Consider the following 14,167-nt stretch of genomic DNA (forward strand, 5'->3'; position numbering starts at 1 on the left):
TCACCACAAAGATACACAAAACAATCACAAAGAGAAACAGAGACACTAAAAATGACCAAAATGAGTCCTATCACAACCATAAAAACATGCAAAGCAACAAAACGTGCATGACACACAAAACAGTGAAAAATTCACACAAAAGAACCACAAAGACACACGAAACGACCACATAGAGGCTTAAAACAGCCACAAAGACTAAACTGAACACAAAGAGACACTAAACAGCGAAAAAAGACGCAAAACAACCACAAAGAGACACAAAACAACTCCAAAAACACAAAAAACAACCCCGAAGAGACACAAAACAGCCACAAACACACGCAAAAGAACCACAAAGACACACAAAACAGACACAAAGACACACAAAAGAATCCCAAAGACACACAAAGCAGCTACAAAGACATACAAAAGAACCACAAAGACACACAAAGCAGCCACAAAGTGAGACAAAACAACCACAAATAGACACAAAGCAACCACAAAGACACACAAATGGAGACACAAAACAGCAAAAAAAGAGATGCAAGACAACCAAAAAGAGATGCAAAATGACCACAAATAGACACAAAACAGCCGCAAAGAGACACACAACAACCACAAAGACACATAATAACCACAAAGAGACAGAGAACAACCACAAAGAGACACAAATTGACCACAGAGACAGACAAAACAATGACAAAGACGCACAAAGTCCTCTCCGGTGTTCCCTAGATGACAATGACCTGCTGTTGTGTGTTTTCATGTTGTGTTTCCTGCTACACACTGCAGTGTGTTGCTTGTTAGAACCCAACGCATGCATTAAAATGATCTACAGTCGCACACAGCGAGACATGACAAAGACGACAACTAACAACACACTCTGACACACAAAGCTGCTGACGGGTTTTGTTGGTGTCGTGCAGCTTCTCAGCAGCTCATTACTGTAATCTGATTACTGCACATCAAACAGCAGCGTGTGTTACTGCTGCAGTAATCTGATTACTGCAGTCTGTGTGTCTGTGTGTGTGTCTGTGTGCAGGGAGGGCTGCTGCACGACTCCAGACTCAGCAGACAGACCCACAACAGCAGCTGATCACATTATACACAATGACATGGTTCATGTCAACAGTCATCTGTCAACAAGTTAACACAACACAACACAACAATGCAACAACTACACAACAACACAACAATGCAACAACACAACAATGCAACAACATAACAATGCAACAACACAACTACAGAACAACACAATACAACAATGCAACAACACAACAATGCAACAACATAACAATGCAACATCACAACTACACAACACAACAATGCAACAACACAACAATGCAACAACATAACAATGCAACAACACTACACAACTACACAACACAACAATGCAACATCACAACGCAGCAACACAACAATGCAACAACACAAGAATGCCACACAACAACACAACAACTACACAATACAATGCCACGCAACAATGCAACAACACAACAACACAACAGTCAATCAACATTCATCAGTGACTGAGACTCACAGCAGACCAATAAACTAACACAACATCACAACACAACAATGCAACAACACAACATAACAACACAACAATGCACCAACACAACAACACAATACAACAACAGAACAATTACACAACACAACAACAGAACACCACAACGCAACAACAACACAATACAACACAACAATGCAACAACACAATAAAACAACACAAAAACACAATACAACAACACAACAACAACACAACAATGCCACACAACAATGCAACAACACAACACAACAACGCAATAGTCAATCAACATTCATCAGTGACTGAGACTCACAGCAGACCAAAAAGTTAACACAGCATTTTGTCCATTTTGTGGTAATTTTGTGTCTTTTTGTGGTTGTTTTGTGTGTATTTTTTTTTATTTCTTATTGTGTCTCTTTGCTGTCATTTAGTGTCTCTTTGTGTCAGCTTTTGTGTCTTTGTGGTTGTTACATGTCTTTTGGGCATTTGTTTGTCTTTGTTGTACTTTTGTGTCTCTTTGTGGTGAGTTTGTGTCTGTTTGTGGTCATTTTATGTCTTTATGTTGTAATTTTGTGGTCATTTTGTCTTTTTGTGGTAGTTTTTTGCCTTTTTTGTGTCTCTTCATAGTCATTTGTGTATTATTGTCATCATTTTGTTTCACTTTAGTGTCTCTTTTTGGTCATTTTGTGTCTTTTTGTTATAATTTTGTGGTCATGTTGTCTTTTTATGATAGTTTTTTTGTCCTTTGTGTATATATATTAATCATTTGTGTGTCTTTGTGGTCATTTTTGGGTCTTTGTTTTCATTTTATGTCTCTTTGTGGTTATTTTGTGTCTTTTTATGGTCATTTGTGTCCCTTTGTGGTTATTTTGCATCTCTTCATAATCATTTGTGTATTTTTGTTATCATTTTGTTTTTCTTCAGTGTCTCTTTGTGATCATTTTGTCTTTTTGTTGTAATTTTGTGGTCATTTTGTGTCTTTATTTTTGTAATTTTGTGGTCATTTAGTCTTTTTGTGGTTGTTTTTTTGTCTTTTTTTGTCTATTTTTAAATTTATTTTATTCCTATTTTTCATTATTCGTGTCCCTGTACCCATTTTGTTGAGTGTTTGTGGTTATTTTGTGTCTCTTTATATTCACTTTGTGTCATTCTGTGATAATGTTTGCCTTTTGCATGTATATTTTTATGTGAATGTTCTTAAGAAACATTTTTAACATTTCTTTTTTTTTCACCAAAAAATGTTCAAAGATTTCCCAAAAATGTTGAAAATGTGGACATCAGAAGTTTCACTGTGAAAATGTATATTGTTTTCCACATTTTCAACCGGGTCAGTTTTTACCTGCAGGACGACGCGAGGGTTAAGCATGATTTTAGCGTGTTTGTGGAGAACATGTGAGTGTGAAGGTGTGTGTTCTCACTAGATGGAGCCCACAGCTCTCGGCTCTCCTCGTGTCGGTGAAACTTCAGTTATTCTCGGCGGTGTGTTGGAGTTGGTGCTGCTGGAGTGAAGCAGCCACTCTGCTGCTACTTCAGCACTGAATGGCTGACGAGTGACTAATGCAGAGTGAAAGTACCGCCATTCCGCTGCACTAAAGCACTTCATGACCCAAAGGAGGATGGAAAAAGCTGCTTCTTCCCACCTCACAGCTTCAAAGCTGGTCCAGCAGCGACGGTGTTGCTTCTTTAAAGAGCAACTCTCTGAACACCTGAACTCTCCACTGTTTACAACCAACTCCTCCCTGTTCTGCAGCATGAATCATCTCTGAACACTCAGCAGCAGCATCAATATCATCTTTTCAACTGCAGGTGTAATATCACTTTCACTGTAGTGGACAATATTTCATGATCATGGGCAATTTTACTTCACTTTGTTGTCATTTTGTGTCCCTTTGTGGGTTTTCTGTGTCTTTTTGTGTTTATCATGTGTCTTTTTATGGTATTTTGCAATTCTTTGTTGACATTTTGTGTCTCTCTGTGGCTGTTTGGTCACTATTTGTTGTCATTTTGTCTCAATTTGTGGCTGTTTTGTGTCTTTTTGTGGTTATTTTGTGTCTTGTCATTTTGTGTCTTTTTGTGGTTGTTTTGTGTCTCTTAGTTGTTATTTTGTGTCTCTTTATGGTTGTTTTGTCATTTGTTGTAACTTTGTATCTCTTAGTTGTTATTTTGTGTCTCTTTGTGATTGTTTTGTGCCTGTTTGTTGTCCATATTTGTGTCTTTGTGGTTTTGTGTCTCTTAGCTGTCATTTTGTGTCTGTGGTTGCAGTATGTCATTTGTTGTCATTTTGTGTCTCTTTGTGGTTGTTTTGTGCCTGTTTGTTGTCCATGTTTGTGTCTTTGTGGTTGTTTTGTGTCTCTTAGTTTTTATTTTGTGCCTCTTTGTGGTAGTTTTATGTCATTTGTTGTAATTATACGTCTCTTAATTGTTATTTTGTGTCTCTTTGTGGTTGTTTTGTATCTCTTAGTTGTCACTTAGTGTCTTTTTGTGGTTTTGTGTCTCTTAGTTGTCATTTTGTGTGTCTTTGTAGTTATTTTTTGTCTTTTTGTGCTTGTTCTGTGTCTTTGCATGGCATTTTGCGTGTCTCGCTATCATTTTGTGCCTTTTTTTGGTTGTTTTATGTCTGTGTATTGTTGTTTTGTGTGTCTTTGTGGTTGTCACATGTCTTTTTATGGCATTTTGCACCTCTTTATTGTCATTTTGTCTCCATTTGTAGTTGTTATGTGCATTTTTTGTGGCTGTCACGGATTTCTTTTGGTATCTTGCATCTTTTATTGTCATTTTGTGTCTTTTTGTGGTTGTTTTGTGTTTCTTTGTAGTTGTCATGTGTCTTTTTATGCCATTCTGTGTCTCTTTGTTGTCAGTAAGTGTCTTTTTGTGGTCATTCTATGTCTCTGTATTATTGCTTTGTGTGTCTTTGTGGCTGTCATATGTCTTTCTATGGCATTTTGTGTCTCTTTGCTGTCAATATGTGTATCTTTGTGATTGTTCTGTGTCTGTGTTGGTTGTTCTGGACAATATCTGGCACAAGAATTTCCCTTGGGACTCAGAAACTTCTCTCATCTTTTCTCTTAGTGTAAAATTGATCTGCTTTTCTTTCTTCTGGTGTTGCAGCAACACGCTGCTGTTTTTGACCAAACCAGAAGAAAAAAAAAACCTCTCCTGAACATCTAAGAGGCAGCAGGAAAGCCGGATATCAGACTTAGAAAGGGTGAGCTGTTCATTTTTGGCCTGCAGCGGCCCGGTGAACACTCTGGAGACTTAAAGGTTAAAAGCATCTCAGCTGAGCCGACGCATCGCTAACATTCACTGGAGCCCTGAACGGAGAGCTGAGAGCTGATAGTGTGGCCTCCACAGAGTTAGATAACAGCAGCCAGCACAGAGGAAGAGGAGCTGCAGGAGAGGAGGAAGAGGAGCTGCAGGTGAGGAGGAAGAGGAGCTGCAGGTGAGGAGGAAGAAGAACTGCAGGTGAGGAGGAGGAGAGGAAGCCTGAAGATCTATACAGTCCACTTAAACCACAGCAGCTGTTGATCAGAGGACTTCGTGGACCTGGAGATGGTGAACATGGATGTTTCTGTTTTCTGGACATGCTGCTTCCCATAAAGGGTCTAATAATATTTTAAGGATAATTATCATTTATAACAACATTCTGAAAACATTGAAAGTCCACTCAGACCGTTGTAATGTCATCATTCAGAGGATGAAACATGGATTACGTTCCATGAAAATAAATTAAAATGTCCTCCAACCAACATTCAAAAATACTTTCAAGATGTTATCGAGGTCTCAGATGACTTTTTATCAAACATTTGTAATGTGGTATAATAACAGGTACTGAACTTAAAAACTAAAGAAAAACTTCTCACTGAAAACAACACAAGAACTTTTTCAGAACATTTTTAGAACAAAAAAACATTCTAGCTGAGTGATCCTTATGCACTCAGTACAGCTAAGAAGTTAGAATTAATTGTTAACAAAAAAAGGATATTAATGTACAAAAGTTTCATAGAGCAGGAAAACAAGTGGCAGGCTAACTGTCAAGCTGAATAGGCTAACTGTCAATGTAAATGTAAAGTTTACTGTCAAGCTAGCTCTCATGCTAAATGTAAGGCTAACTGCCAGAGTAAATGTTAGGTTAACTGTCAAGCTAACTGTTAGGCTAATTGTTAGACTTACTGTCAAGCTAACTTTCATGCTAAATGTAGGGCTAATGGTCAGCCAACAATCAGGCTAAATGTAGGGCTAACTGTCAGGCGAACCATCAAGCTAAAAGATTAATTGTCTGGTAAACTGTCAGGATAACTTTTCAGCGAAGTGTAACGCTAACTGACAGGCTAAATATCATTTTGACAGTCAGGCTAAATGAAAGGTTAACTGTCAGGTTAGCTGCCAGGCTAACTATCAGGCTATCTGTTAGGCTAAGTGTCAGGATAAATGTTCAGGAAACTGTCAGGTAAACGGCTAACTCATGGTAAATGATACGATGACTGTCAGGCACATTGTCAAATTAACTATCACGCTAGCTGTCAGGCTGAGCTGTAGCTTAACCTGAATTTCTACAACACTGACCCAAGAGCAAACTCAAGGCGTTAACATTGACTCTTCAGCATGATATCATATTATTTGACTTTAATAGCTCATCAAAAATAAACCTAAGACTAGCATGTTGAGACAGTTATACTGACTACCTGAACCTGAATCGAATTAGCCTGATTATGTGACCTTAAATTGACCTTTATGGAACCGCTTTAGCCCCAACAGATGCTTTTTTTGGTTAATTTAAGTCAGGTGTCGGACTTTAAACCACATTTTTCTTTGTGTTTCTTATACAGCAGGCCCAAAATAATCACTTATGAACAACTTTGAAAATCTGCTGTGTAGGACTAAACACTGATGACGACAGACTACAGTTTTACCGTCCTATTGATGGTAATGTCCTGTTGTTGTCACGTCACTAACAAAACAAACCCGCACTACCTTTCAAAAGTTTGGGGTCACTTAGAAATGTCCTTATTTTTGATAGAAAAGCAGTTTTTTTCAATGAAGATAACATTGAATTAATCAGAAATCCAGTCTAAACATTGTTAATGTGGTAAATGACTATTCTAGCTGGAAACAGCTGATTTTTAATGGAATATCTCCATAGAGGTACAGAGGAACATTTCCAGCAACCATCACTCCTGTGTTCTAATGCTACATTGTGTTAGCTAATGGTGTTGAAAGGCTAATTGATGATTAGAAAACCCTTGTGCAGTTATGTTAGCACATGAATCAAAATATGAGTTTTCTTAGAAAACATGAAATTGTCTGGGTGACCCCAAACTTTGAAATGGTAGGGTAGATTGTTCTACTTCCTGTGTTCTCATAGAACCAGAATTACATCAAGTAGCTCCTAGCTGTTGTTGTTTTGGTTCAGTTGGAGTTAGCAAGTCGGTCGAAACTGTTGGGTTCTACAAAACAATGGAAACAGAAAGACTGAAAATTTTACAGCACCTCGCATCTGTCCTGAAAGACACATAATAAAACTAGACAAGAACCAGAACTTTAGATGCAGTGAGATCTCCCACAACTGAGGAACCAGCTCACCTTCCGAAAAAGAAAGAAACTACAGAAACCCCACGTAACTTGTAGCAAACAGAATATCCCAGATGTGTTTGAAACTCGCTTAGTATTTATAAAAGTGAGTCACAAACCGGCAGATCTTCACGATGAAGCTGATGAGCGGTTTTTATTAGTCTTAAAACACATCTGGGAGGGGAGGAGGATCTTTTTTTAGGGGGGACGAGTGACTCTGAGCAGCCGTCCTCTTGCACCTCTCTTTTAATTGGCTGTCAGAAATAACCTGAGTTCCACCTCGGAGCCGGAGCCCAGGGGACGCCGCCGCCACGTGCTCACGGTGAAGAACTCTGCGTGGGTCTCGGTGCGGCCCGCGACCTCTGCTTCACTGCAGAACCTCGCTGGCGGTGTGGGCCGCTCGGCATCTTTATGTAAAAGCTGCTGTATGTGGGAGGAGGCACATTGCAGAGCAGCGCTTCAGGAATGTGATCCAAGTGAGAGGCAGCAGCAGCAGCAGCAGCAGCAGCAGCAGCAGATCTTCTCATCGCACAGCGTTCAGTTTGACTCCTCGGGACCCGAACCCTTCTTCTGTTGTTTGTATTAACCCGCCCAACCCCAGCGCTCACCGCCGGAGGGTTTGAAAGACATGTTTACCTTTAAAAACACAAGAATGACACCATTTATCTGCCAGAAAGTGTAAAAACAGAAATCTGATTTTCAGCTTTCACACCTTTCTGGTCCTAATCATGTGTGGTTCAAAAGGGAAAATGAACTAAATCTAAGCTTAAAATCAAGATATCTCATTAAAATCACTTTATTTTACAAATCTCAGTTTGAAAAATACCAAAATAATATATTTTCTGTAAATAAATAATATTTAGAAATCAATAAATTACACCATTTATTGGCCAGAAATCGTAAAAACAGAAACAATACTCATATTTTCAGCTTTCAAATCATTCTGGTCCTAATCATGTGTGGTTCAAAAGGGAAAATGAATTAAATCTCAGCTTAAAATCACAATATTTCATCAAAATCACTTTATTCTACATCTCTCTCTTTTTTTTAAATAAAAGCCAAAATAAAGCTTTTTCAGCAACCACATAATATTTAAAGAATCAATAAATTACATCATTTATCTCCCAGAAAATGCAAAAACAGAAACAATCATCAGATTTTCAACTTAATCATGTGTGATTCTATTAGGAACATGACTATATCTAAGCTTAAAATCATGAAACCGGACGTCCTCGACTTACATCGGAGTTCCGCTCCTACCGATTGACATAAGTCGATTTTCACTGTAAGTCGGAACTCAGGTGAAAATGTAACTAAAGCCATTACATGCATCACGACATGATCAGTTCTTTGAAAAAGTTGTGAACACCAATCACTTTCATGCATGCATGAGTCATTTTCCAAGAAGATATCAGAATATATTGCCCTGTTTTTACAACTTGAGTGTTTTATTATAGCTAGTTTCACTTCCATGGCGATGACTTTCCTTTTCTTCGAAGCACTGCCATCAGAAGAGTCTGATTTAAGCTTGGGATCCAAAATGAAGGGCAGGAAATTAGTGAATGTAGCACAATCCAAGGTGGCGTACAACCAGAGAATGGAAACAAGCCGCCTTATAGCGCCGCAAGACGACGTAGTCGTCCACTCGGCTTGTCAACTAGTTCCACGTAACCAGTTCCGACCTAATGATGAGACGCCATAAGTGGAGAACGTTGTAAACCAAGAACCGCCTGTATTTCATCAAAATCACTTTATTCTACATATGTCAGTTACTAAAAATGTCAAAATAAAGTGTTTTCAGTCACCAGGTAATATAAAAGTCACATCAAAGGTCTTTATTTGTCCTGCTGCACAGACAATAAAAACATTCAGTGCATAAAACCATAAAAACAACAATACAAGCACAGAGTACAAGTATACAGACAATAAAAACCAACCAAGAAGGTAAAAATACAGTAAAACAAAGTCAATAGTCACTGTGCAAAGAGAACATCTTTATACAGCTGATGAGCAGAGTAGAGAGAAAAACTCTGGAGAGGCTGTAAACATGGAAATAGTTAAATATTAATCAAATATAGAGACAAAACCACCACAAAGAGACACAAAATGACATAAATAAGACACAAAACAACAAAAATAAGACGCAAAATTACAAATATGAGAGGCAAGGAACAAAAATGAGAGATAAACAACACACATGCAACATAAAGACACAAAACTGAGACGACAAGAGAGACTGAGAGGAAAATCACAGCTACTGTGATAATGCAGCATGGCTCAGAAACAGTGAACAGAGGAGCAAGTTGTTGGAGATACATTCAGCATGGTGAAACATCTTTCTACTGATGATGAGCAGAGTAGAAAGAAAAAGTCTGTAGAGGTTGGAAACATGGAAATAGTTAAATATCGATAGAATGTGGGAACAAAAACTCACAAAGAGACATGGAATGCTGTAACTGAGCCAGAAAACAACAAACACAATACACAAAATCACAATATCAACATACAAAACGCTAGAAATGACTCAGAAAACGACCAAAACAAGACACAACATGCCCACAACAGGACAAAAAAAGCCAAAAAACAGAAAGAAAGCAAAATACCATAATAAAATAAATGCAGCATGGTTCAGAAACAAACAGAGGAGCAAGTTGTTGGAAGATACATTCAGCATGGTGAAACATCTTTCTACTGATGATGAGCAGAGTATTTATAACACCTGTGGAACTCAAAACTGACCAAAATGACAAAAAATATGTCCAAAATGACTTGAAAGTTGTCATTTCAAACTCATTTTGAGTCATTTTGAATAAGTATGAAATAATTTTGAGTAGTGAACAGAGGAGCAAGTTGTTGGAAGATACATTCAGCATGGTGAAACATCTTTCTACAGAGGACGAGCAGAGTGGAGAGAGTGGTTGTAATGTAACTTAAATACATTAAATTAAGTTCTCTCTCCTTCTTCGTGGTTGTTTTGTTCCCTCAGAGGTGCAGGATTTTATATTGCAGTGAAAAATGAACCAACAGTGAGTAAAAATGGAGCCAAAATCATCCAGAAATGCTCTGAATTTTTCACATTTTCTTATGTGATAATCATTGTTACCGTTACATTGTGCAGACTGATGTATATACTGTAGTTAAAGTATTGATGAATATAATAAATAATACCAAAGATATGCATGTGTGTTTTTGTGTTAACGTTGGTGTTTTAAGGTTGCAGCTCCTCTAAATTGTGAGGTCATTTCTTCACTCTGTTTCTTCTGTGACCTAAATGTTGTCGTCTGTCAGAATCTGCATCACTTTGAACCCTCGAACTGTCCCTGCTTCAAATGCAGCACAAAACTAAACTTGGATGCTTGTTTAGTGAATGTCATTTATTGCAGTAGATATATATTAGCAGCAGTGTGTTGCTGTTTGTGTTTATACGCTGCTATGGAAGCTTGTTGGCTTCAGTTTGTTGACATTTTTTTTGCAGCTTTCAGACATTTTCTGATCTTTAACTTGTAAATTAAGCTCCAAATCTGACTTGAATTTTGCTTGTATCACAGCAAAGAACCCATTAGAGCATCACAGAAACTCACATTCAACCAGCATCCTACATGTCTTGATTAAAAATTCACCAAAAATTCACGGTTTGCTCAAACCAGATTCCTCAAAAAACTACACAAAGAAAATTCTACACCCTTTGACACAATCAGTTCATCATGAGTGACTCAGCTGTGACCAATATTTATGAGATAAAAATTCAGAGTTTTCAGGTGGACTACAGGAAGTAATGACGCATGCTGAGAGACACTGAGTGTGAATGTAACAGCAGACGATACGATGATGAGAGTCATTATCGTCGTTTTTAGATAATATCTTAAAAACAAAAACAGTACTAGTGAACAAAAGGTCAAAATCAATGTCGTGCTTTCTGATATTGATAGGAACAATTCAGAAAAAGACAAATCGCAAACTTTCAAAGATTTTTTTAAGGACATTGATTAACCCTTTGAACCCATAAACAAGGCTGAAATGTATGTGATCTGTGAAAACAAAGACAATATGACACCATTTATCATCATATATATTCAAAAGCAGAGAGGAATTGTTAGAATATGTATGTTTTTCCGCTCCTTGAACTACTCATTTGTGCTAATTGAGCTATTTAATCGAAATCACTCCATTCTACACTTCTCAATTATTCAAAAGTATTAAACAGACACACTGTGGAATTTGCAAAAAGACATTTATTGGCAGCATTTTGGTGCTAATGTTATACATGTCTTGTTTAAAAAATTGCCAAAATTAAGTCATTTATATTAATTGGATTCAATGAAAAACCAAAAATTCTGTGCTCCATGGCATAATTAATGAAGCATTAGTGACTCAGCTGTGACCAACAGTCACTTAACTAAAATTCCTGGACTTTTCAGCTAAACTGGGTTGAACTGCAGGCAGTGTATTATGGAAACAAATCAAACGTGTAAACTGTTAAATATCTATAGCATCTTGAGTCACCCTTCTTTTCAGTATTGGTACCACCTGCTGACACGTTGATTATGTTTTAATCAAATAAATTCAACTTTTGTTTTTGCTATTTTATGATTTTTGCCATTATAACTGTGCCATACTGTACAGGAGACATTTCTGAGACTCCTCAACACCGTCTGTCTTTCGAAAATTACCAAAATGACTCCATTTATCAACCAGGAACTGTAGATACAGAATATCATATAGAGGAACTTTCTCTATTATGTTCCCTCAGCAAAAAGCCACAAATGTTCTACATTTAGTAGATGAAGCTACAGGAACTTCATAAAACCTTCTGTCATCTGAAGTCTCAATAACATCTGGAAAACTGTTTTTGAATGTTTGTTTATAAACGTTTTTTCTTTGTTCTCATGGAACATTGAACATCGAAGAGTGTTCTATGATGTGTTCCATCAAGAACCTTCCCAAAACATCTTCATAACCTTGCAGCCAAGATGTTCCATCCTTGCTAATACATCACATTACAAGAACGTCTTATAGAGAACGTTTGATGTGTTCCTCAAGAACCTTCCCAAAACATGCTCAGAACATTGCAAGTCCACCTTTGTTACTATTCACATTATGGGAATGTTTTATAAGGAACGTTCTGCCTTCTGAAGTGTCAATAACATCTGGAAAACATGAATGTTCTTTCTTTGTTATCCTGGAACATTGAACATTGAAGAGTGTTCCATAATGTGTTCCTCAGGAACCTTCCCAAAACATTCTCTTAATATTGCAGCCAGAATGTTCCACCTTTGTTAGGATTCATATTCTATAATCTGAGGACTCAATAACATCTGGAAAGCGTTAAATAAATGTTGGTTTACGAACGTTCTTCTTTTGTTATCATGGAACATCGAAGAGTGTTCTATGATGTCTTCTGTCAAGAACCTTCACAAATCATCCTCAGAACATTGCAGCCAAGATGTTCCATCCTTGTTAACATATCACATTACAGGAACATCTTATAGAGAACATTCTGTCATCTGAAGTCTCAATAACATCTGGAAAACATTTTTTGAATGTTGGTTTACAAACATTTTTCCTTTGTTATCATGGAACTTATGAACATCGAAGAGTGTTCTATGATGTGTTCCATCAAGAACCTTCCCAAAACATCCTCGCAACATTGCAAGTCCACCTGTGTTAATATAAACATTACGGTAGCATTTAAAACAATACTACTTCCAGTTGGTGGCAACATTTGTTTGTTTATTTTTAATTTCATGATAATTTTTCCCTTATTTAATGATTAATTGTATTTTAGTTGTCATGTTTAATTGTATTTTAGTTGTCATGTTTGTGTTGTTTCCGGTTTATTTTGAGATGAAAAACGACGTCACAGTGAATAAAAACGTGTCAGCAAAAAAAAAAAAAAAAAAAAACGCCCAGAAAGTGCAGCTTTGGGCTTCAGAGGGTTAAAAACCAGAAGCTGCTGCTGCTGGGGGAGAAAATGAGTTCATTTCCTCATGTGTGTCTGTTTTTAGTCGCTGCGGAGACTCTGAACTACCGACAGGTGGCGCTCACCTCCGCGCTCTCAGCCAATCAGAGGACTAGGAGCCCTGCGGGGGGCGGGGTGAGGGAAACGGGCTGAGAGCGGAGATAAAAAGTAAAGAAGAGAAGCGCTCAGACCGGAGAGCAGCGGAGGAGAAGCAGCAACAGGTCGGCAGGAGGAGCAGCGACGGGACGGAGCCGCTTCAAACTTCTGGACACGGAGCGGAGTTGAGGCGGAGCGGGGAGCTCCGAGGCTGCAGGCTGGGAGGCGAAGAGGAGGCAGGAAGGAAGCCTCTCACCCCACCTCCTGCCCCGGCCTCCTTCCTACCCCGGGCCGAGGACACGCTGCGCTTCCTGGTGTGAGGTGAAGAGAAGCTGCGAGGAAGAGCGCTGAAAGTTGAGAGAGGAGGAGGAGGAGGAGGAGGAGGATGGTGGTGGTGGAGGGAGAGAACAGCCGCCGGAGCTCCGCGATGACCCCGCAGCAGCAGCAGCAGCAGCAGCTCCGCCCGTGAGAGGAGCCACCCAGGCGGCCATGGAGCAGCAGGAGGAGCCGCAGCCCGAGCAGCAGGACGGAGCGGAGGAGTCCAGCTCCACGTCCACCTCCACGTCGTCCCCCTCGGCCTCCAACACGCAGCCGCCCCCGGAGACTCCCGCGGCCCCCCGCTGCCAGCACAACAGCAGGACCTTCACCGGCCTCCGGATCTTCGGCAGGAGGTGAGTCCGCTTCACCTGCACACACCTGGATGCACTCCTGAACACACACCTGGACACACTTGGACACACACCTGGACAAACACCTGGACATACACATCTGGACTCACTAACTAGGACACACACACTCCTGAACATACACACCTGGATGCACTCCTGAACACACACCTGGACACACTTGGACACACACCTGGACAAACACCTGGACATACACATCTGGACTCACTAACTAGGACACACACACTCCTGAACATACACACCTGGATGCACTCCTGAACACACACCTGGACACACTTGGACACACACCTGGACAAACACCTGGACATACACCTGGATACACACACTTGGACACACACACACACTTACACACAT

General features: G+C 39.2%; 1 protein-coding gene across 1 annotated transcript in view; it reads left to right on the plus strand.

The window, feature by feature from the left end:
* The first annotated feature begins 13,178 nt into the window (after positions 1-13,178).
* Positions 13,179-14,167, plus strand: part of dgkzb (diacylglycerol kinase, zeta b) — a 71,972-nt gene continuing 70,983 nt past the window's right edge. Inside the window, exon 1 of the mRNA XM_055009202.1 lies at positions 13,179-13,798. Coding sequence (XP_054865177.1) covers positions 13,617-13,798 — 182 coding nt within the window. The 5' untranslated portion in view covers positions 13,179-13,616. The remainder of the gene's footprint in view (positions 13,799-14,167) is intronic.

The sequence above is a fragment of the Amphiprion ocellaris genome, chromosome 3 (assembly GCF_022539595.1).
Source record: "Amphiprion ocellaris isolate individual 3 ecotype Okinawa chromosome 3, ASM2253959v1, whole genome shotgun sequence".
Classification (NCBI taxonomy): domain Eukaryota; kingdom Metazoa; phylum Chordata; class Actinopteri; family Pomacentridae; genus Amphiprion; species Amphiprion ocellaris.